This window comes from Plecotus auritus (assembly GCF_963455305.1).
Source record: "Plecotus auritus genome assembly, chromosome: X".
NCBI classification, from domain to species: domain Eukaryota; kingdom Metazoa; phylum Chordata; class Mammalia; order Chiroptera; family Vespertilionidae; genus Plecotus; species Plecotus auritus.
This window is the reverse complement of record NC_137784.1, coordinates 132,725,790-132,750,730: the sequence shown is the minus strand read 5'-3', so window position 1 is coordinate 132,750,730 and position 24,941 is coordinate 132,725,790. Positions and strand designations below refer to the sequence as shown.

General features: G+C 53.6%; 2 protein-coding genes across 12 annotated transcripts in view; one reads left to right on the top strand and one right to left on the bottom strand.

Annotated features, from left to right (window-relative positions):
• Nucleotides 1-9,336, bottom strand: part of IKBKG (inhibitor of nuclear factor kappa B kinase regulatory subunit gamma) — a 20,567-nt gene extending 11,231 nt beyond the window's left edge. For 2 of the 4 annotated variants that reach the window (XM_080653369.1, XM_080653370.1), the window contains exons 1-5: nucleotides 9,087-9,276; nucleotides 6,692-6,943; nucleotides 5,046-5,257; nucleotides 3,461-3,579; nucleotides 946-1,098 (exon numbers count right to left, since the gene is read on the bottom strand). In XM_080653369.1, the coding sequence (XP_080509495.1) occupies nucleotides 946-1,098; nucleotides 3,461-3,579; nucleotides 5,046-5,257; nucleotides 6,692-6,878 (671 nt within the window). In that variant the 5' untranslated portion in view covers nucleotides 6,879-6,943; nucleotides 9,087-9,276. Of the gene's footprint in view, nucleotides 1-945; nucleotides 1,099-3,460; nucleotides 3,580-5,045; nucleotides 5,258-6,691; nucleotides 6,944-9,086 lie in introns of all 4 variants that reach the window. The other 2 variants (XM_080653372.1, XM_080653371.1) reach the window with 2 other exon arrangements.
• Nucleotides 9,281-24,941, top strand: G6PD (glucose-6-phosphate dehydrogenase). Of its 8 annotated transcripts, XM_080653360.1 has the most exons (15): nucleotides 9,281-9,343; nucleotides 9,511-9,778; nucleotides 9,960-10,057; nucleotides 10,608-10,735; nucleotides 19,161-19,198; nucleotides 19,291-19,399; nucleotides 20,784-21,001; nucleotides 21,678-21,836; nucleotides 21,968-22,093; nucleotides 22,923-23,016; nucleotides 23,510-23,696; nucleotides 23,957-24,192; nucleotides 24,365-24,441; nucleotides 24,556-24,648; nucleotides 24,737-24,941. In XM_080653360.1, exons 3-15 carry the CDS (start codon nucleotides 9,964-9,966, stop codon nucleotides 24,825-24,827), a joined length of 1,650 nt encoding a protein of 549 aa, XP_080509486.1. In that variant the 5' UTR covers nucleotides 9,281-9,343; nucleotides 9,511-9,778; nucleotides 9,960-9,963; the 3' UTR covers nucleotides 24,828-24,941. The 8 variants fall into 8 exon arrangements, with proteins under 8 accessions (XP_080509486.1, XP_080509483.1, XP_080509485.1 ...); XM_080653357.1 differs by lacking the exon at nucleotides 9,281-9,343 and having other exon boundaries at nucleotides 9,380-9,778; nucleotides 10,605-10,735; XM_080653359.1 differs by lacking the exon at nucleotides 9,281-9,343 and having other exon boundaries at nucleotides 9,451-9,778.

Sequence of the window (24,941 nt, the reverse complement as noted above, 5' to 3'; positions counted from 1 at the left end):
AACCAAAGGACTTATATGCATGCATATAAGCCTAATCAATGGACACAGACAACAGGGGGGTGGGGCCATGAATGGGAGGTGGTGGGTAATAGGGGAATAAGGACACACATGTAATACCTTAATCAATAAAGAAATTTAAAGAAAAAGAATCAATAGGAAGCCTGGCCTGGTGTAGCTCAGCGATTGAGCATTGACCCAGGAACCAAGAGGTCACCAGTTCGATTCCTGGTTGTGGGCTCAATCCCCTGTGGGGGGCATGCAGGAGTCAGCCAATTGATGATGTTTCTCTCTCATCAATGTTTCCATCTCTCTATCCCTCTCCTTAAAAATATTAAAAATAAAAACGTTTAAGAAATAAATGAAATTAAAAAACAAAGAATTAATGGCAGCCCTAACCGGTTTGGCTCAGTGGATAGAGCGTCAGCCTGCGGACTGAAGGTCCCAGGTTCGATTCTGGTCAATTGCATGTACCTTGGTTGTTGGGCACATACCCAGTAGGGGGTGTGCAGGAGGTGGCTGATCAATATTTCTCTCTCATCAATGTTTCTAACTCTCTATCCCTCTCCCCTCCTCTCTGTAAAGAAATCAATAAAATATATTTTTAAAAAAAGAATCAAAGGGGAAAATATCCTCAGGTGAGGATTAACAAAAAAAAAAAAAAAGTCAACTACATGAAAAACAGAAAGGCAGGACTAGTCAAAGGTACACCAACAAAAGGAATGAAGGATCCTGGACCAGATGCTGTAAACACGTGGCCAAACAGTGGAGTCTGAATATGACCTGGAGAATGTTGTCATTTCAAGTGTGAATCACTTGGGTGTGACAATGGTTAAGGAACTGAATCCAGCCCTCAGCCATCGACAGTCCCTAGAAGGGCTCTCCCACAGGTAGAAAGCCACCGACACCCCTCTCGTCTCCATCCCTCTCATGTCAGGCACCACTCACTTCTCCTCCGAGGCAGCCTGGCGCTCCATGCGCAGAGCAGCCTCCATGCTCTGGTTCTGCATGCGCAATTGGTCCACCTGCACGCTGTGCTGCTGCTGCAGCGCCTCCCGCTCGCTCTCCAGCTGCCGGGCCTGCTCACTGGCTGCCCGGGCCCTGCATGGGGAAATGGGGAGGTCACGGTGGGGCCCCAGCAGGAGTGAGGATGCTCACAGGAGCCCTGCGGAAGGCAGGTGGGAGCCAGAGAACACTAGAAGCTCTGCAGTCTGAGGGGAGAGGACGGGCAGTGGGAGCATGGGGAGGAGTCATGGTTCAGAACATCCTGTCAATGCAGAGCCAACACAGTGTGAGAAAGGGGGAGGTTGCCCTAGCCAGTTTGGCTCAGTGGATAGAACGTCAGTCCTTGGACTGAAGGGTCCAAGGTTCGATTCCACTTACGGGCATGTACCTCAGTTGCAGGCTCGATCCCCGGCCTCAGTCAGGGAACATGCAGGAGGCAACCAATTGATGTGTCTCTCTCACATCAATGTTTCTCTCTCGCCAAAACCGGTTTGGCTCAATGGATAGAGCGTCGGCCTGCGGACTGAAAGGTCCCAGGTTCGATTCCGGTCAAGGGCATGTACCTTGGTTGCGGGCACATCCCCAGTAGGAGGTGTGCAAGAGGCAGCTGATCGATGTTTCTCTCTCATCGATGTTTCTGACTATCTATCCCTCTTCCTTCCTCTCTGTAAAAAATCAATAAAATATATTTTTTTTTTAAAAAAATGTTTCTCTCTCTGTCTCTCCCCTCCCTTCCACTCTCTCTAAAAATCAATAGAAAAATATCCTGGGGTGAGGATAACAAAACAAAAACAAAAACAAAAAAAAAAGGAGGCACTGTCACCGGAGACAGGGACAACTGCAGGGCACCAGGTTAGGGGTAACGTGTTTGTGTCAATGCAGGGGCCCAGCCAACAACCCAGTGCAGGTGCCAAGGAGACCTGGGGCTCAGGTTCAGGCTGATGCCATCCATTATGGAAGCCCCTTCAAAGGTGAAGGAGTGATCCCAGAAGAGGATGCTGCTGCGGCCAGGGGAGAGGAGCTCTCAGGAACCACCCCTTAGGGGCCAAGAGGTGGGGAATGGGGGCCCAGGCAGAGAAGTCTCAGTGGAGGGGCCAGGAGAGATTGGGAGGAGAGGAAGTGGAGGCAGCCAGAAAAAATAAGACTTCTAGAAGGTAGGGGGGCAGCAAGGTAAGAAATAGGGTGGGGGTTGCCCAGCCAGCGTGGCTCAATGGTTGAGTGTCGACCTATGAACCAGGAGGTCACGGCTCGATTCCCGGTCAGGGCACATGCCCGGGGTAGCAGGCTCCATCCCCAGTGTGGGGTGTGCAGGAGGCAGCCGATCAATGATTCTCTCTCATCATTGATGTTTCTCTGTCTCCTTCTCCCTTCCTCTCTGAAATCAGTAAAAATATTTTTAAAAAAAAGAAATGGGTGGGGCAATTGGAGGGGGAGGCAGGGCCAGTGTGCTCAGGCAACTCTTTCCCTCCCAGTGACTATTCTAAAAGTGGCAAGGAAGTGACTGGCCCACCTCAGTGGCTCGTTTGGAAATCCAAACATCCACACCTGTGAGGAGAGCCTCCCACCGGCCTGCCTGGGGGCAGCAGTAGCCTGGGAAAGAAATTCCTCTTTCCCTCTGTACTCCTGCTATAGCAGCTCGTCTCTTCTCCCCTGGGTCCCCCCACAGCCCCCAGTCTTCCGATTCAGGCCCCATATTACCCCACAGCCCCCAATCTCCCGTCTCCACATTCACATCCCCCTAAATCTACAGTTCCAGGTTCCGACATGTCACCCTGCTGTCCCAAGGCCTTCCATAGGCCCCACTAGGAGGGCAACAGTGAGTGTTTCTGGGTGGGGGCAGGTTACTGGGGTTCTTTTCCCACACCCGTCCAAATATACACTGAGTAGCCAGATTATGATGATCTCTGAATGCATAATAATCTGGCCACTCAGTGTATATATATATTAGAGGCCTGGTGCATGAATTCGTGCATGGGTGGGTTCCGGCCAGCCTGGCCAGGGGGAGGGGACAGGGGCGGTTGGCCGGCCTGTCTGCTGGTCGAACTCCTGGTTGAGGGGACAATTTGCATATTAGCCTTTTATTATATAGGATATACACTGAGTGGCCAGATTATTATGCGTTCAGAGATCATAATAATCTGGACACTCAGTGTATATATATATATATATGTATATATATATATTGAACACACATTTGCATCTGTTATCAGATAAAAGTTAGGTGCTGATGCCCAGCCAGCATGGCTCAGTGGTTGAGCATCGACCTATGAACCAGGAGGTCATGGTTTGATTCCTGGTCAGGACACAGCTCAGCTAAGCACCTGTCTCCACGCCCCTATGCTCACTCACAGTCCTCCAGTCCCTCATCATAGAGGAACCCCCGGAGATACCTAAATGGCCTCAGTCTTCTCAGGTGCCCTGACAGAGGCCTCTAGGGGGGCTTGCCCTCGCCACTCACCTGGCTTCCAAAGCCTGCCGATCCTTGGTGGCAGCCTCCAAGCGACTCTGGCTCTCCTGGAGCTCCCCCAGCAAGGACGTCACCTGGGCTTTCACCGAGGCCTTGTCCTCAGCCATCTGCTACATGAAAAAAAAACCACTTCCTGTCAGCAATGCTTTCTCACCAGCTGCCCATCCCTGGTGGCCCCATACCCTGGGGCAGCCTGCAAGTGCTAAGATGTGTCACCCTGAGGGCTTCTCTCCTGCCCTACTCATCTCACCTCTCGCCTCCAGCAGTTTCCAAACCCCAGCAAGGCAACTGATGCAATGGAAAGGGGTCGAGTTCCATGAGCCCCTCCTCATCTCTGCGGATGGGGTATGATGAGACCCAGCACAGAGCGGCCTCAAGTCTCCTAACACGGACGACCAGGCCATGAGGACTGAGCCCTGCAGGAATCTCTCAGCCTCTCTGAGACTAGATGCCAAGGGAGGCGAGACATAAAGACAGCAACAAAAGTACACGCTCCATTCCACAGGCCTGGGGCCACTAGGAGGTAAGATGGAATGACACCATTCCCAGAAGACCTCTGCCAGCGACAAAATTCAAAAGTTGTCCAGCCCAGCCGCTGTGGCTCAGAAGGTGAGCATCAACCTATGAACCAGGAGGTCATGGTTCGATTCCCAGTCAGGATACATGCCTGGGTTGCAGGCTCAATCCCCAGTGGGGGGCATGCAGGAGACAGCTGATAGATGATTCTCTCATCATTGATGTTTCTATTTCTCTCCCTCTCCTTTCCTCTCTGAAATCAATAAAAATATGTTTAAAAAGAAAAAAATGTGTAGATAAAGTTTTCAGGCTAAATATTTTTTTTTTTAAAAAAGAGCCCTTTCCGGTTTGGCTCAATGGATAGAGCGTCAGCCTGCGGACCAAAGGGTCCCGGGTTCCATTCCAGTCAAAGGCACATACCTGGTTGCAGGCTCCTCCCCGACCCAAGCCCTGGACAGGGCTCGTGCAGGAGGCAACCAATCGATGTGTTTCTCTCACTTTGATATTTCTGTCTTTCCCTCTCTCTTCCACTCTCTCTCAAAATCAATGGAAAAATATCCTCGGGTGAGTATTAAAAAAAAAAAAAAAAAAGAGTTGCTCAGCCAGAGTGGCTCAGTGGTTGAGTGTCGGCCTATGAACCAGGAGATCATGGTTCCATTCACAGTCAGGGCACATGCCTGGGTTGCGGGCTCAGTCCTCGGTGGGGCGCATGCAGGAGCCAGCCATTTGGTGATTCTCCCTCATCACTGGTGTTTATATGTCTCTCTCACTCTCCCTTCCTCCGTGAAATTAATTTTTAAAATATATTTCTAAAAAATAAATGTCCAAACTCGCCATTGCCTGATCTCCCTCATCAAACAGTCCGGACCAGATCCCCGTAACCTCAAGCTGCTCTAGCCCAGAATTGAGACTCAGTCCTCCCCATCACTGACCCCTGTGCAGTAACCCCTCCATAGTAACCGCCACTCCTGAGGATGGTCTGGGGGACCCCTCTGGAAACACTGACATCCCTATGGCTTTTCAGAACGCACGAGGCTGCCCTGCCTGCCCCCTGAGCTACCTGCTGGCATCGCTTCAGGTGCTCCACCTCCTGTAGGGCCTGCTCCCTCTGTCTCTTCAGGTCCAGCTTCTCCAGGTTCAGTCTCTCCACCAGTTTCCTGGCCTCCTGGAACTTCTGCATGAGGAACTCCTTCTCCTCCCTCTGGCTGCCCTGGAAACGCTGCAACTCCTCGCAGCACTCCCGCAGCATCTGGTTGCTCTGCCGGATGGCATCTGGCAGCAGAGGAAACAGCCAAGGGGAGGTGAGCCCTGGCAGCCAACCTGCCAGCCCCCAGGGCCTGGCACAGTGCACTCCCCATAACACCGAGCCGCCTCTCACACCGAGTCTCATTGAATGAGAAGCTAGAGATGCCACCTGGGCACCTGGGGCTACGCCTTAGTACCAAAGGAGCAGATTTGGAGCCCCGGAAGCATGATCAAGGGGTGAGGCCCCGTCACACAGAGGAGGGGGGATGCACCACACCCAGGGACAGCCATGGTGCCAGAGGGGCACAGTACAATGGTCACTGGGACCTGGAGAAACTGCCCTGATTCAGGTGAGGATGTGGGGGGTGAGAGTGGGGGCTGTGGTGGAGACAGGGATGGGGTGGCCAGGAAAAAACTCAACCCCCATCCACAAGTGGGAAGGGGGCAGTTGGAGGATGGCCTTCAGCTGAGAGCTCTTCACAGAGACACCTGGCCTGGGGTCAGAAGTCCAAGACTCCTCCCTTTCTTTCCCAAAGCAGCCCACAGGCCCTTCCCAGGGCAGGCCACGCCCCTTCCCACAGAAGGCCATGCCCCCTTCCCAGGATAGCCAGCACTTAATGACTAATCAGTATGGAAATATAAAGGCCTGGCCCAACTTGGGACAACTCAGAAGGGTCATTCCAGCTCCAGAGCTCCCTGTACGGTCGGCCTGCACTGCAGCCAACTTCTCCCTCTGCCCACCCCTGCCTCTGCCCTATCCTTCCCTTCCCTACCCTTCCCTTCCCTTCCTCTTCTGGTCCTCTGAGCACTCTAAATAAACTTCCTACCCAGCCAGTGTGGCTCAGTGGTTGAGCATCTACCTATGAACCAGGAGATCATGGTTCAATTACCAGTCAGGGCACATGCCTGGGCTGTGGGCTCCATTCCCAGTGTGGGGCGTGCAGGAGGCAGTTGATCAATGATTCTCTCATCATTGACATTTCTATCTCTCTCTCCCTTCCACTCTGAAATCAATTTTTTAAAAGAAGAAACTTCCTGCACATTCATCTCTGTCTCACAGTATACGTCCAGGGAACCCCACCTGAAACGTTGAGGAAGGGTGACTGAGCTTGAATTGCTAGCTGGCTCTCAGATGTCTGCCTAGCCAGTGGTCGGCAAACTCATTAGTCAACAGAGCCAAATATCAACAGTACAACGATTGAAATTTCTTTTGAGAGCCGAATTTTTTAAACTTAAACTTCTTCTAACGCCACTTCTTCAAAATAGACTCACCCAGGCCGTGGTATTTTGTGGAAGAGCCACACTCAAGGGGCCAAAGAGCCGCATGTGGCTCGCGAGCCGCAGTCTGCCGACCACAGGCCTAGACCCAGTAGACGCAGAGGCACAGGTGAGCAGAATAAGCCTTCCCCCAGCAGGGCTGGGTCCCCTGACTTTTTACTCCACACCCAGTGTCCTCCTCACCTCGGAGCTCTTGATTCTCCTCCAGGCAGCGCTGGAAGGTCTCAGGAGCACCCTGCTCCGAAGGCAGGTGGAGCATGGCCGGCTTCCCCAGAGAAGGCTCTTCACCCAGCACGTCCTGGTCCCCAGCCGGGCCACCGCTGGGCTGCACCATCTCACACAGCGGACTCTTCCAGGGGGGCCTGCTCATTCAACAAGTCAAGGTTTGGAAGAGAAAGGCAGCAGGAGCGTCACACGGGACCTGTGCAGATTCCCCTGCAGGACAAGGAGCGCAGATGTCAGCAGCTCTGGGGCCATGCTGTAGGCAGAATGCCGAGCACTCTGTCTAGTGTAACAGGATGTGAAAATGGGCTTTTTGGTCTAAGAGGTGACCCATACTCCCATTCCAAAGGGAGGTGCAGGCCCACATGTGGGACTTGGAAAAGCCATGGTTCAGCACTGGCTCTATCCAGGGGTGGGCAAACTTTTTGATTCGAGGGCCACAATGGGTTCTTAAACTGGACTAGAGGGCCGGAACAAAAGCATGGATGGAGGGTTTGTGTGAACTAATATAAATTCAAAGTAAAGGAGCGGAGGGGAGAGCAAGAGAACCGGATAGAACAGCCGGATCCGGCCCGCGGGCCGTAGTTTGCCCAAGGCTGGTAGAAACTCTTGTCTAGCACCTGTCTCTGGGCTGTAAGCTGAAATTAAGAATTTCATGCCCTGGCAGGTGTGCTCAGTGGTTAGAGAGCCAGCCCACACACTGAAGGATTTCCGGTCAAGAGCACATACCTCGGTTGCAGGTTCTATCTCCAGCCTGGCCTACTAGAGGCAACCAATCACCAATCAATGTGTCTCTCTCACATCGATGTTTCTCTCTCTATCTCTCCCCCTCCCTTCCATTCTGTCTAAAAATCAATGGGAAAATATGCTCAGATGAGAATTAACAAAAAATTAAAAAAGAAACAACTCACAAAAGACCACATATTGTATGACTCTGTTTATATGAAATGTACAGAATAAGCAAATATATAAAGACAGAAAGCTGCCCTGTCGGTATGGCTCAGTGGTTGAGCATCGACCCATGAACCAGGAGGTCACTGTGTAATTCCCAGTCAAGGCACATGCCCAGATTGTGGGCTTGATCCCCAAAAGGAAGCGTGCAGGAGGCAGCCAATCAATGATTCTCGCTCTCCCTTCCTCTCTCTGAAATAACTAAAAAGAAAAGTTTAAAAAAAAAAGGTTAGTGGATGCTTAGAGGTAAGGGAGATGGAGTGATGGAGGTGATAGCTAAAGGGCAAAGGGTTTCTTTTTGAAGTGATGAAAATGTTTTGGAATTACTAGTAATGGTTGTACAACTCTGAATATCCTAAAAACCAGTGAACTGTACACTTTAAACTGGTGAATTCTGTGGTATGTGAATTATATCTCAATAAAGCTGTTCTTGAACAGTAATAATAATGAGATAGGATTATAAGGGGTATAAACAAAATCAACCATGAGTTGATAATTGTTCAAGCTGGGATGTGGGTACATGGGGTTTACTATATTATTCTTCCTACTTTTGTACATCTTTTAAATTTTCATAATAAAATGCTCAAAGTACCATGTCTCTCACTTGGATTACCGCAATAGTCTCCTAACAGGCCACCCTGTTCCTAACCTTGCTCCCTACAGTTGGCCAGAAAAATCAGCATAAAAGAGTAATTCCAATCACTTCCCTGCTCTAATCAGATGCCTACCATGGATCCTCATTGCCCTCCGTGTAAAAGCCAAAGTTCCTACTAGAGCCTGAAGATCTGGTACCATCTGATTACCCATTACTTCCTCTCCAGGTGCCTTACTCCGATCCAGCTATAGTGGCCTCTTTGCTGTTTTAAAAACATGCCAGGATGGACCATTCATTCTCGAGTCTCTCTCTCTCTCTCTCTCTCTCTCTCTCTCTCTCTCTCTCTCTCTCTCTCTCTCTCACACACACACACACACACACACACACACACACACACACGGTATTAGGTCGGGTAGACATTAATCGTTTTGCAAAGTGAGCAAACGGAGGCACATGGAGGTAAGATAGCTGCCAAACTGTATTGGGATCTTTTTAAAGAATTTAACAACCTCAAATGCAGTCAAGTTTGATGAACAGAAAATGTTTCCGAACTAGAAGTCATCCACGAACTAGGGGCGTGGTCAAATTCCGCAGCCGCGGAGGAGGGACAAGCGGAACAGTCAAGCTCGCCGCCAAAGTAACCTGGGTCCAGCATTGGCCCCGCCTGGGCCAGTGCCCTAGGAGGGGGCAGCAGAAACGGACCGGGGCCCAACAGGAGTAGGAAGCCTGGACGTCCGGGGGAATCTAGGAGGCGGCGGAACGCCCACCGATGGTACCCTGTCTTCCTGTCTTCGGGGAAGAGGGCCACACCTGTCAGCAGAATCGATCCGACGAGAGAAGGGCGGGAGCAGCGCGTCCTGGAGCCCGTCACTCCAAGCAAGCCCCGATTTCGTGGTAGCTCTTCCCTTCTCCGGCTGCTGAAATCCCCACTTCCGGCTTCCGGTGTCGTTGCCGCGGTATCCGGAAGTAAAACACACAAGCCCCGCCCCCACCCAGGAGGCCGGCAAGAGGTGTGAAGGAGGCTGTTCCCCAAGAAGCCCGAGCCCGCCAGCCTCAGCCGGCCCGCAGTACGTTCCCTAGTGACGTGACCACCCGCTGCTTCCCCCGGCGTCAAGCCCACATTTCCCCTAGTCTCTCCAGCGGCGGCATCCAGCCCCTCCGTCGCTCGGCCGCCCCGCCCCTGCAAGAGGCGGAGCCATGACGAGGCGATTTAATAGGGCTGGTTTGACCCCAGCCCGCGACCTGTCTGGACCAGGAGGCGGGGCCGAGCCATAAACGGGGGTCCAGGAGGCGTGGCCACGCCGCCGGCGGATGTGGCGCCCTTCGCGAGGGCGCAGGGCGACCCGGGTCGGAGGAGAAAGCCGATTGCAGGGGCGGGGCCGAACCTGCGATGGATAAGTGAGCAAACGTCTTAGAGCTGCACCCGAACCTGCTGGGCGTCAGGTACACGGAACAGCAGCGGCGGGAACAGCAGCCTGACTGCGGCTCAAGAACCGGCGCAGGTGCCCAAGGGGCGGGGCGGGCAAAGGGAGGGGACCTCGCGTTGGGGCGGGGGGTAGCCTGGGATGCGCGCGCATCTGCCCGCGCCCCGCCCCCGCCCCCGCGAGGGTGGGGTCCTTAGAGGCCCCGCCCGCGCGCCTCGCCTGAGGCGGTCAGCTCAGCTTGGGCGCCCGCCTCCACTAGTTAAATGGACCGTCGGGTCTCAGCCTCCGGAAACGGCCAGCAACTCCAGGGCTGCGAGCGCGACGGGCAGCGGCAACGAGGCACAGGTAACGAAGTGGGTGAGTGTCACGCCGTCCGAGGGGCGTGCTGCGCCGCGAGGCCCTCCGATGTGCCACGCTGGGTAGCCGGGCAAAATCAAAGGGTCTCACATCCATTCGTCCCCATTGGACCCCTGAGGAGACTGAGACCCTGAGAGGGACAGGGACTTGCCGGAGTCTCCCAGCTTGGCCGGATGAGGGCTGGAGCTGCAGGGTCTCACGTGCTCCAGCTCACTGGGGAGTTTCCACCTGGGTTCCTGGGTGAGATGCTCCAGCAGAGTTTTGCTCACTCCCCCAGAATTGAGGCTCCAGTTGGAATCCACTGGTGCTTTGTGTAACTTTATAACGTACACTGTGAAAGAAGGCTGCTCTGGGGAGTATGGTCAGAACCCACAGCCAGAAGTTTCTAAACCTCCCCCCCATTTTGCTCCTGCCCCCCGCCATTCACAGCGAGTGGTTTCAATCATTAGACCTCAGCTGGGTGAGAGCTCAAAAGACCCCTTAAGAGAGGGACCAACTTCTCAAAGCTTTTCTGTTTTCCTGCCTTGCCAACAAGTCTTTGTCTCAGTAGAGAGCATCATGGCAGAGCAGGTGGACCTGAGCCGGACCCAGGTGTGCGGGATCCTGCGGGAAGAGCTGTACCAGGGTGATGCCTTCCATCAGTCGGAAACACATATCTTCATCATCATGGGGGCATCGGTGAGTCTCCCCTAGGCCCTGCCTCTGAAAATCCAAAGTTAGAGCGAGATATTGCTTAAGATCCTTTCCTGTTGGGTGCCGGAGCTTACCCAACTGATTGTTGGGGGGCCACTTGAGCTCTCCTTCTTGTTCCTGCCTCTGTGCCATTATCACCCCAGCCCTGCCTGGAATACACTCACTTCCAGGCATTTCTGAAATCTCTGCACAGCCCTTGACTGTAGACCTGTGTCCTAGAGCTGGGAGGTCCTTAGGGATGGTCTGATTGGGCTTCCTCCTCCCTGGGGAAAAGTGAGGTGCAAACAGGGGAGGCTATTCATGCCACGCCTGTCTTTTTCAAACCTGTTTGTGACTTGACAAATGTCACACAGTCTGTTAATTCCAGAGGCAGGATCTGAGGCCCTATCTGCATCTTATCTCTCTCTCTACCAAGTCAAGTTCCCCGGGGACAAACCCTCATCCTTTCTTTGAACACTGTCTCTTTGCCTTAACTTCCAAGGCCTGCTGAGCCCCATTGCCTAGCCAGTGGCACCGTCATTTTGCTCTGAAAGGAAAGACCATGACTCCCACACTAACCCCCCCCCCCAGTGTGAGGTGCAGAAGGGAGAACTGCCGGGTGGCAAGATGTGTCCATGGGCTGGTGAGATGAGCTGCCAGAGCTTCATCTGGAAGTAAAAGTGGCCTCTTCATTTTTAACCCTGCTCGTGACCAAGAATCTGCTAAGCAGCGCATGACCATTTTTGTCTGTAACTTACTATATAATCTTGAGCCAGAATTCTACCAAAAGCCCTGGCCGGTGGTTAGAGTGTTGGCCTGACAACCAAAGGGTCATGGATTCAGTTCCCAGTCAAGAGCACATACCTCGGTTGCAGGCTCGAGCCCTGGTTAGGGTGCGTGCTGGAGGCAACCAATCAATGTGTATCTCTCACATCGGTGATTTCTCTCTCTCCCTCTCCCTTTTTCTCTCTCTCCTCCATCCCTTCTACTCTCTCTATAAATCAATGGAAAAATACCCTCGGGCGAGGATTAACAAACAAACAAAAAAATTCTGCCAAAACTAGTTAGCTCTTGACAGCGCAGGCATTGTCTCTCCGCGCCTTTCACGTCATGGTCCCCTCAGCTCTTGAGGACCTTGGTTCTTTGTTCATGTAGCATAGCATGCTGCTGCCCTTTGCAGAGCCTGCTCCCTGCCAGCTTGGTGATTCTGACCACCACTTGGCAAAGGAGAGCCAGAATGCAGGGCAGGAAGCAGAGCCGGGGAGGAGGGTCTGCCGGTGGAGGGTAGGGAGGTCCCCCTTAAGCATCACCCTCTGCCTCCCCATAAGCCCAAGTCGGGGGGATGCACAAGAGGAACACAGGGAGGAAGGCTTGGCCTCCACCCTTGGCCCAAGCCTGGCCCCCCTAGAGGAGCTGTACCTGTGTTGGCCGCTAACCTTAAGACTTAGGACTCTGACCATTAGGCCCTTTGTCTAGGAAATAGTTTGGAAAAGAAAGTAACTCAGGATTATGTCTCCTCCTTTCCCTCATCCCCATACCTGCCTGTCACAGGATGCTCCAACAGAGCATCCCAGGCCACAAGAAATGGCTTACAGCTCCAGGCCCTCACGTTTTAGATGTTTCATTGAGAGCATCCAAGCTTGCTGTGTGACCTGGGGCAAGTGTCTTCCCTTCTCTGAACCTGTGTTTCTACATAGTAAATGAGGGCTTTTTTTTTTTCATATATCTTTATTGATTTCAGAGAGGGAGAGAGAGAGAGAAACATCCATGATGAGAGAGAATCATTCATCGGTTGCCTCCCACAACCTGGGCATGTGCCCTGACGGGGAATTGAGCTGTGACCTCCTGATTCATAGGTCGACGCTCAACCACTGAGCCACACTGGCTGGGTGCAAATGAGAGTTTTTTGAAGCAAGTGCCAGGGGTCCTTGGACTCGCTGAGCTGATTCTGTGACTCCTCACTGCCTTCACCTGTGACCAGCTTGGGGTTGGGAAACTTTTGTTTCTTTGCAATTGGTAGGGTTCCCCTTTGCTCTCCTCTGCCTGAGAATGACAACCAGAAGCTTCCAGAGCAGAAGTGGGAAGTGCCGCTCCAGCAGGTGGAGTGGGGGAGCACAGGGTGTCTGTCCTCCACAGAAGGGCTCCTTTCATTTCTCCATCTCCTGTTCAAGGGGCTGGAGCTGGGTGGGCCAGCCTCCCACACTCAGCACTTAGAACAGCTCCCAGAGTCAGGCCTCCCATGCCTGCTCCTTCCATGCAGGAGGTAGGAAACCAGTGAGTTTTCTGTTCATTCTTCCAACAAATGGCGATCAAGTGCCTCCTTGCAGCACAGAGACAGGCCCCGCCCTCCCCCTGGGACCTGTGTGCTGGGGGCTCAGGACCCAAGGTGAGTTAGCGACCCAATAAGAATTCAGAGTGGTGCACGTGATAGAAGACACAAGCAGGCCCTTGTGTCACCTCCCCTATCCCTCAGCAGCCAGATCTCATAAGGAGAGGCCTGCGGATCCAGGGCTGGGGGAGCATTCCACACAAAGGGAAGAGCAAACATAGAACCCCCAGTGACTGGTGGGCCCCCCGGGGCAGCCTGGGCCCATGTAGCCAACCTCTGCCCCTTCCTCCTCCCCCACCCGCTTACCCAACCCTCGCCACACACCCAGCTTCCTTCCGGGAGCATTGTGATGCTGGCTCATGGGGTTACCCAATGGGCTTGAAGCTGCTGTCTGTTCCCCCTGCTGTGTAGCCACTTCCCCCTTCTCAGGATTCCCACCCCAAGCAGGAAGAGCGTGTAGGTACTTCCTGTCCCAGTCCAGAAAACTTTGGGATAAAGGAAACCAGTTTCTACCTAGCCGGTGTGGCTCAATGGTTGAGCGTCGACCTATGAACCAGGTCACAGTTCCATTCCTGGTCAGGGCACATGCCTGGGTTGCGGGCTCGATCCCCAGTGTGGGGCATGCAGGAGGCAGCCAATCAGTGATTCTTCCTCATCATTGATGTTTCTATCTCTCTCTTTCTCCCTTCCTCTCTGAAATCAATAATAAAAAAAATTTTTTTAAGAAAGAAACCAGTTTTTCCTTACAGACCAGCATGAGGGGAAGAATCCTGGACCTGGCAGATCCCTTTCTTCCCCATCTGGTAGGACCTGGGCCAGCCTGGAGTGACTCTTCCCTCCAGGGATATAGAGAGGAATGGGAGTAAGAGAAAGAGACAGGACTGGGAATCCACTTGGACAGGATTGGCTTACTGCATGGTTCTCAGTGAGCCCTTCATCTCTCTGGACCTCAGTCTCCCCACCTGGACCACAGAGGCCATGGGCTCAAAGGGTGCTCAGGACCCATCCCAGTGACCTGGCAAGGGATGACCTGGCAACCCGGCACCTCCCTTTCCTCGGAATATTTCTGAACTACCTTCCCCTTGGGCCGATAAGATTCTTGCTGTGTCATGATGATATTGGCAACACACCCCCCCCCCAAAGTCCTGGTGATTCACCAGCCCCAGGGTGGAGTAGGGAGGCCCTTTTGTTGGCTTTGCAGCCAAGCCTACCTCAGCAGCCCCCAGTTATCTCAGCCCAATGGGCCCCAGCCAGGGCCCAGGCTCCACCCCAGGAGACCCAGCAGGTCCTTTTTTAAAAATGTGTTTTTATTGATTTCAGAGAGGAAGAGAGAGAGAGAGAAACATTAATGATGAAAGAGAATCATTGATCGGCTGCCTCCTGCACACTCCCCATTGGGGATCGAGCCTGCAACCTGGATGTGTGCCCTGACCAGGAATTAAACCACAATCTCCTGGTTCATAAGTCGACTGAGCCACGCCGGTTGGGCACCCAGCAGATTCTTGACCTCAGTGACCCTAGGGGGACGGGATGGCCCATCCTTCAGGGCTTTGTGCTGGCAGCCACCCCCTGGAGCTCTCTGTCACGCCTTTTGCCATAAAACCCTCACAAATACATCAGCAGTGGTTTGGGCTTATAAGACAGGATACAGAAGTCAAACCTGGGTGGCAACAAGCGGGTGGTGGCCCAGGTTCCTTTGCCCCAGCCAGACCAGATACTGGTGGCTGGAGATCCCAATTAGGCCCTGCTTCTCCAGCTAAGTCACCATGTCCCCAGGCAGCTCCTTCCCCACTGTGGTCCTCCAGCAAAATGAAGGGTTTAGAGCCCAGCCAGTGAGGCTCAGTGGTTGAGTGTGGACCTATGAACCAGGAAGTCACGCTTCAATTCCTGGTCGGGGCACATGCCAGGGTTGTGAGGCTCAATCCCCTGTGTGGGGCGTGCAGGAGGCAACCGATTAATGATTCTGTATCATCATTGATGTTTCTCTCTCTGTCCTTCTTCCTTCCTCTCTGAAATCAATACTATTTTCTTTTTAAATGAAGGATAGAGGAAAGATTGCCGCATCTCACCAAAAGCCCCTGTAATTGTTCCACACGCACATGTGGCATGCTTAGATTTGATCAATGTCTTCCCACATTCCTTCTTGCAGAGGAGTCCAGCCCAGGCCGGCTCAAAGAGAGCAGCTGCCAGGCCCCACACCCCCCCCCCCACTGCCCTGGGTGCTATGTCACCTCTTCCTTAGGTGACTTGGAGCCCAGCAGACCGCTGGTTGCAGGGGCTGAGCGGAACAAGACAAGCAGGTTCTATTGCTAATTAATCCCAGAGGGAATGGCAAGAACAAACAGACTGGGGTGTGGGCACCGTGACTCAGCAGACAGGAAACTAGTCCCCTGCCACCACTCCATTGCCCACAGCCTGTCCTGATTCCCCACAGCCTGCTGGAATGTGATGGTAAGCAAACAGCTCCTGCCATGAGGCGTTTGCAGGCCGAGTTTCTGATTATTTCTCCTGCGGACTAATCCCCAGCAAACCCTCTCTTGAACAATAGGCCAACACTGAGCCAAGGTGACAGAAGCAGAGTCCTCATCCAGCCCCACTGATGGGAGAAGCCAGAGGCGGGCACTGCTATTCACTATAGGTATTGCCGCTGTGAGGGCTCCTGGGCGCTGAGGCACAGAGAGGGGAAGCTCGAAGCCCAGACTGTGCTCAGAGCTGGACCTTGAAGGACTGGTGAGGGCAGCTATCTGATGCCACTATGGCAGTGCTTCACGTGGAAGGTGGCAGTTAGGGACGCGCTCCCAGCCATTTAAGATCAGTGGTGAGCAGTTGGCAGGCTTGGGCAGGGGCACCGGCACAGCATACCCTGGTTTGGAAACGGCCCACTTTGCAAGTTTGGGGTCTCGACTGGAGATGGCCAGTCCACACCTGCTTGTGTGAGCCTGGTGCTCAGCGAACTCTGGGCTGGAAGACACTTGGAGTTGTCTGCATGCAGGTCCCCACCTTAAGCCCTGGGTAGAGGTGAGGTCACCCAAGGACATTGTAGACAAAGCAAAGGACAGGAGGAACATGAACATTCAAGGCACCAGGCATTCCACGGAACCTGCAGTTTCAGAAATGGCCTTCCCCCACCTCTACCCACATAGGGATTCCCCCCCCCGCCCACCAGGAGCACCCTCTCAGGCCCCCAGTGCCTCCTAACTGCCTGTCTTCAGAGGGATTTTTTTTTTATTTATCCTAAAGTGCCACTAGCCTTTTTTTAAATTTTTAAATATATTTTTATTGATTTCAGAGAGGAAGGAAGAGGGAGAGAGAGAGAGAAACATCAGTGATGAGACAGAATCATTGATCGGCTGCCTCCTGCATGCCCCCCACTGAGGATCGAGCCCGCAACCCAGGCATGTGCCCTTGACCAGAATCGAACCTGGGACCCTTCAGTCCGCAGGCCGACGCTCTATCCACCGAGCCAAACTGGCTAGGGCGCCACTAGACTTTTTAAAATATATTTTTTTAATTGATTTCAGAGAGGAAGGGAGAGAGAAACAGCAATGATGAGAGAATCATTGACTGGCAGCCTCCTATACACCCCACACGGAATGAAGCCTGCAACCCGGGCATGTACCCTGACCAGGACTCGACCTGTGACCTCCTGGTTCATAGGTCGATGCTCAACCACTGAGCCATACCGGCCAGGCTGCAGAGGGGTTTTAACCAGGTTGGGATTGCGTTGGTCCCAGTCGCATGGCCTCCTTTTTTTCTGCCTGGGGCGAATTCAGATCCATCCCAGCCTAGCATGTTCTTCCCCCCACCCCCACCCTATTGATTGGCAACGCTGAGTGGAGCGTGGGTCCTGCCCGGGCCCGTCCCGAGCTTCAATTACAGGGCAGGCAGATGAAAGGGCTCACTGCTCTGTTCCTCTCCAGGAGCCTGTGACCGTAGGTGCCCGTCCTCTCCCAGCTGGAGGGGAGGATTCCATCTTTGGCTTACAAAGTGAAAGCGCGTGGGAATGCCCACAGCCACTGGACTGGCGCTTGGGGAGAAGGAACTTTGTGATTCTTTCTAATGAGTCTTCTGTCAAATTTGTGGGCTTTGCCATATCGTTGCTCACAGTTGCCGTGTATCACACCCTTGCTTTTCTTTTGGAAATTTTCACACGCACACAAAGTCGACAGAATAGCTTGATGAACGGCCACTGTCCATGGCCCAGCTCCCACAGTGCTCTACCATCTTGCTTTACCCACTCTCTACCCTCTGCTCAATTCTTGTGGGGTTTATTTTACTATATTTTTATTGATTTCAGAGAGGAAGGGAGGGGGGGAGAGAGAGAGAGAGAGAAACATCAATGATGAGAGAGAATCATTGATAGGCTGCCTCCTGCACGCTCCCACTGGGGATCAAGCCTGCAAACCCTAGTATGTACCCTGACCGGGAATCAAACCTGGGACCATTCAGTCTGCAGGCCGATGCTCTAATCACTGAGCCAAACCAGGTAGGGTTTAGTCTTTTTCAAACACCAGATTTTGGCTTTATTCATCTTTTGCTTTGTTTTCCATTTTATTTTATTTTATTTTTAATATATTTTTACTGATTGCAGAGAGGAAGGGAGAGGGAGAGAGAGATAGAAACATCAGTGATGAGAGAGAATCATTGATTGGCTGCCTCCTGCACATCCCCTACTAGGGGTTGAGCCTGCAACCCAGACATGTGCCCTTGACTGGAATCGAACCTGGGACCCTCTGTCCGTAGGCCGACCCTCTATCCACTGAGCCAAACCAGCTAGGGCTGTTTTCCATTTTATTAATTCTTCTTTATTTCCCGCCTTGCAATTTGTTTGGCTTGAAAATTCTACTGTGCTTGCCCTGGCTGGTGTGGCTCAGTTGGTTGGAGCGTCGTCCCATGCACCAAAAGGTCGTGGGTTTGATTCCCGGTCAGGACACATTTTTTTAAAATATATTTTATTGATCTTTTACAGAGAGGAAGGGAGGGGGATAGAGCGTTAGAAACATAGATGAGGGAGAAACATTGATTAGCTGCCTCCTGCACACCTCCTACTGGGGATGTGCCCGCAACCAAGGTACATGCCCTTGACCGGAATCGAACCTGGGACCTTTCAGTCCATAGGCCGGCGCTCTATCCACTGAGCCAAACCGGTTAGGGCAGGACACATATTCAGGTTGCAGGTTCAATCCCCAGCCCCAGTTGGGGGCATGTACAGAAGGCAGCCAGCTAATCGATGTTTCTCACGTCAATGTGTTTCTCTCCACCACCCTTTCTCTCCCCCCCCCCACCCCTCTCTCTAAAAATCAATGCAAATGTCGGGTGAGAAATTTAAAAAAAATTGTACTGTCCTATTTTCTAACTTCCTAAATTGAATGCTTAGCTCATTAGTTTCGAGCCATTCTTTTTAGCCAACATCAGCACTTAAGGCCACATCGCACAAGTTTTGATATGTGCCACTTCCACTGCCATTTGGTTCCAGTGAGTGGAGTATTCGGGTTTCCTTCTTCAGCCCGTGAGCTGCCTGGAAGTGGGCTCTCTGGTTGGAGTTTGGCTCCCTTTGCTTGCACTGAGGCCAGAGACCATGGCCTGTGTGATTGCAGAGTGGCCAGGCTGGTCATGGTGCCTCCTGGCCAGCACAGGGTCCATCAACCTCAAGGTGGCTCCTGCGATACATGGGTGCTATTAGTTCAGGTTCACCATAAAAGGCTAGCACACGCTCTCATTCAAGCTCCTCTGACTGCATTAAGGAGGAAAATAGGTAAGCTTGTGGTTGAGTGCTGACCCCGAGTGAGTACCCGGGTCTCAGAGTGGGGAGAGAACCTAGGTCAGGTCCCCAGCTTCTCTTTCTTTTAAAACATGTATTTTTATTGATTTCAGAGAGGAAGGGAGAGGGAGAGAGAGAGAGAAACATCAATGATGAGAGAGAATCATTGATCAGCTGCCTCCTGCACACCCCACCCTGGGGATCGAGCCCACAACCCAGGCATGTTCCCTGACTGGGAATGGAACCTTGACCTCCTGGTTCATAGGTCAATGCTCAACCACTGAGCCATGCTGGCTGGGCTCCCCAGCTTCTCTTAACCATGCCTGTTCCCTCTGCCACAGGGTGACCTGGCCAAGAAGAAGATCTACCCCACCATCTGGTAAGCACCCCCCTCCACTAATCCCACTGCCCCGAGCCTTCCTGGCCTTCCCCGCCCTCCCCTCCCTGACCACAGCCATGCTTTGCCCTCAGGTGGCTGTTCCGGGATGGCCTTCTGCCCGAAAACACCTTCATCGTGGGCTATGCCCGCTCTCGCCTCACGGTGGCTGACATCCGTAAGCAGAGCGAGCCCTTCTTCAAAGTGAGTAGCTTCTGGGATCTGTGAAGGGGTGCCCTTCCTTCCCTCCTCCCATTCCCGCTCTCTGCTTCTCCTCCCCCGAGGCCTGGCCCTCCTCTCCTTGTCCTGGCAGAGGGTCAGGCCTTGTTAAGACAGTCACCTGGGGCCACTTATGCCCAAGCGTCTCATCCTTTTCCCCCCTCAAAACCACCCACGCCACTCTGCCAAGTTGGCACAGAAAACTCTGCCTTCCTGCTTCTGCCACTTCCTTGATGACAGGAGGCGCGCAGAGTGGGGTGTAGGAACCCTATGAGCCTGAGACTCCTGTTTCCCAGCTCCACCTCATGTGGACTCGCTGTGCCCCAGGACCAGGAGCAGAAAAAGCCTCTAGACCAGGGGTGGGGAACGTCCGGCCGGAGGGCCGTATAAGGCCCACAAAATCCTTTGATCTGGCCCCGCCAAGGCATTAGGAGTGAATTAAACGTTTGACCAAATATAGCAGGCTAATTTTTTTAAAGCCACTTATTTATTTATTTATATAGATGTTATTGTTAATTCTCACCTGAGGATATTTTTTCCATTGATTTTTTTAATTTAACTTCTCTAGATTCCTTTTTATTTGTTTTATTTTTATTGATTTCAGAGAGGAAGGGAAAGGGAGAGAGAGAGAGAAACATCAGTGTTGAGAGAGAATCATCAATTGGCTGCCTCCTGCACACCCCCTACTGGGGATCAAGCCCCCAACCTGGACATGTGCCCAGGACCAGAATCAAACCCGGGACCCTTCAGTCTGCAGGCCGACGCTCTATCCACTGAGCCAAACCGTCTAGGGCTCCATTGATTTTTAGAGAGAATAGACGGGAGGGGGAGAGACAGAAACTTCAATGTAAGAGAGACACACTGGTTGCCTCCTGCACGATCCCTGACCAGGACCAGGGATAGAGCCTAGCAGGCTAATTTTTAAGTTGATTTTGTATGACCCTCGAATGATGTTATAAATATCCAAATGGCCCTTGCCAGGGGAGAGGTTTCCCCACCCCTGATCTAGACCATGGAAATCCTAGATTAGCATTTTCCCATGACGCCGAAGTTTGGAGTAATGACCTTAGAAAGAAAGATCTTTCTCCAGTGTGTTTCTCCCAGGTCAAACTTTCCCGAAGTCTGACTACTGTCTTAGGGTATGAAGTCCCCAGGGGTGACTGTGCCCATCCTGGCCCTCGCCTGGGACTGCGTGGCCCCATCTCCTGCAGTGATCCATGCTGCCTTGGCCTCCCCTTCCGGTGTGCGAAGCTGACGAAATGGGGGTGTGAATCTAGTGTGGGGCTAGGCTGATTGACTCCCAGAGGAGCCTGCCCTGGCTGCGCGATGGGTGAGGAGGGGCTGACATCCCTGTGTCCATCTCCCCCAGGCCACCCCTGAGGAGAAGGCCAAGCTGGAGGAGTTCTTTGCCCGCAACTCCTACGTGTCTGGCCAGTATGATCAAGCAGCCTCCTATGAGCACCTCAATGACCACATAAATGCCCTCTGCCAGGGGTCACAGGCCAACCGCCTCTTCTACCTGGCCTTGCCCCCCACTGTCTATGAGGCCGTCACCAAGAACATCCGAGAGACCTGCATGAGCCAGACGTAAGGCTTGTCTTTTGCCCTTCCTTCCTGCCTCCTCGGTGTGCCCTACCTGGAGCTGGCCTGCCCTGGCAGCTGTCCATAGACCCGGGGCACACTAGTCTAGGGAGTCGCAAAAAAGCTCGACATGAATTAGCTCCACAAAGAATGGAGTAGGCTGCAAACACCGGTAGCTTTCCAACATCCTTACTGAAAATGCTACCACACATATTTACATTCCAAAGTCTCCTGTGGACCCTCAAGGTTTATCTCACTATAAATTCAACTGTTCCGGGACGCAGTCCCCAATAGCACCATAAGGTGTCAGTGTGGTTCCATGAAACCCTGTTGCCGCTGCGTTGGCGTTTTGGCATTTCCCAAGGTTCCCTTCCCGACCACAAGGTGGCGGTGTTGCTCCACAAAAAAATCACGTTTCCTGGGCCTGGTCGCTCCGTTGTTTCCCCAAAGCCACAGCCATCTTTTTCTTTGGCCTGGTTTTGAATACAGAATGCCATGTTAACTCTCAGTGGGGATTAACCAAAAAAGGGACTTTTTGCCATTTTAAAACCCACAGAGATAATTGTCATCTCCCCCACTTGCTCTGGGGCCACTCGTGAGGAGAGGTTATTGGGGAAGGTGAGGTTCTGGCCTCTGCTCCCCAGGGAGGGTGCGGGAGTCATGCGGCTCTGGGTTCCTGCAGGGGCTGGAACCGCATCATTGTGGAGAAGCCCTTCGGGAAGGACCTGCAGAGCTCTGACCGCCTGTCCAACCACATCTCCTCCCTGTTCTGTGAGGACCAGATCTACCGCATCGACCACTACCTGGGCAAGGAGATGGTCCAGAACCTGATGGTGCTGAGGTGCAGCCGGGGATGGTTCTGGGGGATGGGGTGGAGGAGGACTGGGTTGAGGGCGGGCACTGGGGGACTTAGCCTGCCCTGTTGCTGCCCCATCGGATGCAGCACCAGCCTCTGCCCTGCCCCTCCTGCAGGTTTGCCAACAGGATCTTTGGCCCCATCTGGAACCGGGACAATGTCGCCTGCGTCATCCTCACCTTCAAGGAGCCCTTTGGTACTGAGGGCCGCGGGGGCTACTTCGATGAATTTGGGATCATCCGGTGAGAGCCCATCACCCCTTCCTACGAGGCCTGAATGGGCATGGGGCACAAGCCTGCCTCCCTACAGGGTTCCTCCTTCCCCACCCCAAAGTTTAAATTCTGCAGGAGTGTCTCATCAGTCAGCAGTAGCTATGAAAGGAGGGTCACTGCCTCCTTCCTTGCCTTGAGGGAACCTGGGAGACACTAGGATTAGGAAACGAGTCTTGTAACTTGCGGCTCATAAGTGTCACTTGAGCCCTGGCCGGTGTGACTCCGTTGGCTGGAGCATCATCCCATACACCAAAAGGGCATGGGTTCAATTCCCAGTCAGGGCACATACCCAGGTTGTGGGTTTGATCCCCAGTCAGGGTGCATACAGGAGGCAACCAATTTATGTTCCTCTCTCAAATCAATGTTTCTCTCTCTCTCTCTCTCTCTCTCTCTCTCTCTCTCTGTCTCTCTCTCTTTCTAAGAAAAAAAAACAATAAAAAATTCTCTGCCTAGCCAGTTTGGCTCAATGGATAGAGTGTCGGCCTCCAGACTGAAGGGTCCTGGGTTCAATTCCAGTCAAGGGCACATGCCTGGGTTTCGGGCTCGATCCCCAGTGTGGGGAGTGTAGGAGGCAGCCGATCAATGATTTCTCATCATTGATGTTTCCGTCTCTCTCTCCCTCTCCCTTCCTGTCTGAAATCAATAAAAATATTGGGGAGGATTAAAAACAGAAAAAGTCCCACTTGAAACCCCAGCCCCCAAAACCTGGCCCACAGGGAGGGAGCTGAGGCGGGCTCACTCCTCATACCTGCCTTCCAACCTGGAAGCCCTGACCGAGTTCTGCCTGCTTCCCTGCCAGGGATGTGATGCAGAACCACCTGCTGCAGATGCTGTGTCTGGTGGCCATGGAGAAGCCGGCCTCCACGGACTCTGACGACGTCCGCAATGAGAAGGTGGGTGGAGGCATACCCTCCCAGTCCTCCCTGCCAGCTCTGATGAAGGCGTGCCCTGGGCTGGCAATCAGAAGACCAAGATGTCATGTTGCAGGACTAACAGTGACTGCTGTGTGACCAAGGGCAGACCCATTGCCTGTCTAAGCCTTAGCTTCTCCTTCAGGAAAAAAATGAGGGTTTTCTGGGGGCTTCCGGGTCATGTGGCTCCTCATGCTGTGCTCCATCTTTTTTTAAATACATTTGTATTGATTTCAGAGAGGAAGGGAGAGGGAGAGAGAGAGAGAAGCATGAATGATGAGAGAAAACCATCGATCGGCTGCCTCCTGCACGCCCCGCACTGGGGATCGAGCCCACCACCTGGGCACGCGCCCTGACCGGGAATCGAACCATGACCTCCTGGTTCATAGATCAGTGCTCAACCACTGAGCCACACGGGCCGGGCTAGCTCCATCTTTTTACTCAAGGGATCCCTCTCTCCCTGCCTCTATCCCAGGTCAAGGTGTTGAAATGCATCTCAGAGGTGCAATTGAAAAATGTGGTGTTGGGCCAGTACGTAGGCAATCCCAAGGGAGAGGGCGAGGCCACCAAAGGGTACCTGGACGACACCACGGTGCCCCGGGGATCCACCACTGCCACCTTCGCAGCTGTTGTCCTCTATGTAGAGAATGAACGGTGGGATGGTAAGTAACACGTCCCCACCTGGTGGGCAGGCTGGCAGCCCTCACAGAGCGCTTCTTCCCGGGGTCTGACCACTCAGGGACAGGGGACACCGGAAGGGAAAGGGCCAACAGGGTGGGACCCGGCCGCCCCACTACACAGGGCCATGCACACGCGTTTGCTCTGAGCACACACCCTGTCGCACACTCGCTCCCTGTCACACACGCGGCACCAGCCTGGGCTGTGGCAGAGCCAGCCCTGAGGCAGCCTCGCTCCCGCCCAGGGGTGCCCTTCATCCTGCGCTGCGGCAAGGCCCTGAACGAGCGCAAGGCCGAGGTGCGCCTGCAGTTCCGCGACGTGGCCGGCGACATCTTCGAGCAGCAGTGCAAACGCAATGAGCTGGTGATCCGTGTGCAGCCCAACGAGGCCGTGTACACCAAGATGATGACCAAGAAGCCCGGCATGTTCTTCAACCCCGAGGAGTCCGAGCTGGACCTCACCTATGGCAACAGATACAAGGTGGGCACCCAGGCCTGGAGGGGGTCACCCAGTCCTGGGGGGATCACCCAGCCCTGGGGGGATCACCCAGCCCTGGGGGGGGCACCCAGCCCTGGCAGTGGGGGACACCGAACCCTGGGGATGCGGGGGGCTGGGGGCACGCAGGCAGCCTCAGCGACACCCTCTCCTACAGAACGTGAAGCTCCCTGATGCCTATGAGCGCCTCATCCTGGACGTGTTCTGTGGGAACCAGATGCACTTTGTGCGCAGGTGAGGGGGTTCCCATGCTCCTGTGTGCCGGGGGGTTGGGCTCCAGGCGGTGGGCACAGCCTGCACCCGCCCTTTCCTCCACGTCCCCCCAAAGACACACATGTGTCCCCTCAGTGACGAGCTGCGGGAGGCCTGGCGGATCTTCACGCCGCTGCTGCACCAGATCGAGCGCGAGAATCCACAACCCATCCCCTACGTTTACGGCAGGTGAGGCGCAAACAGGGTGGGGGCGACGGAAGGGGACCCTGGAGCTTGGGGGGGACACTCATGTCTCCCCTCTGCCCATCTCTCTCAGCCGAGGTCCGACGGAAGCAGATGAGCTGATGAAGAGAGTGGGCTTCCAATATGAGGGCACTTACAAGTGGGTGAACCCCCACAAGCTCTGAGCCCTGGGCCCCTCCCCACCCCCTGTTGGTTTCCACCCTTCCCACCTCCCCACCGCCTGACCCCACATCGGGAGGACTTCGGGACCATAGGCCTCAGCCTCACATTCCCGGCCT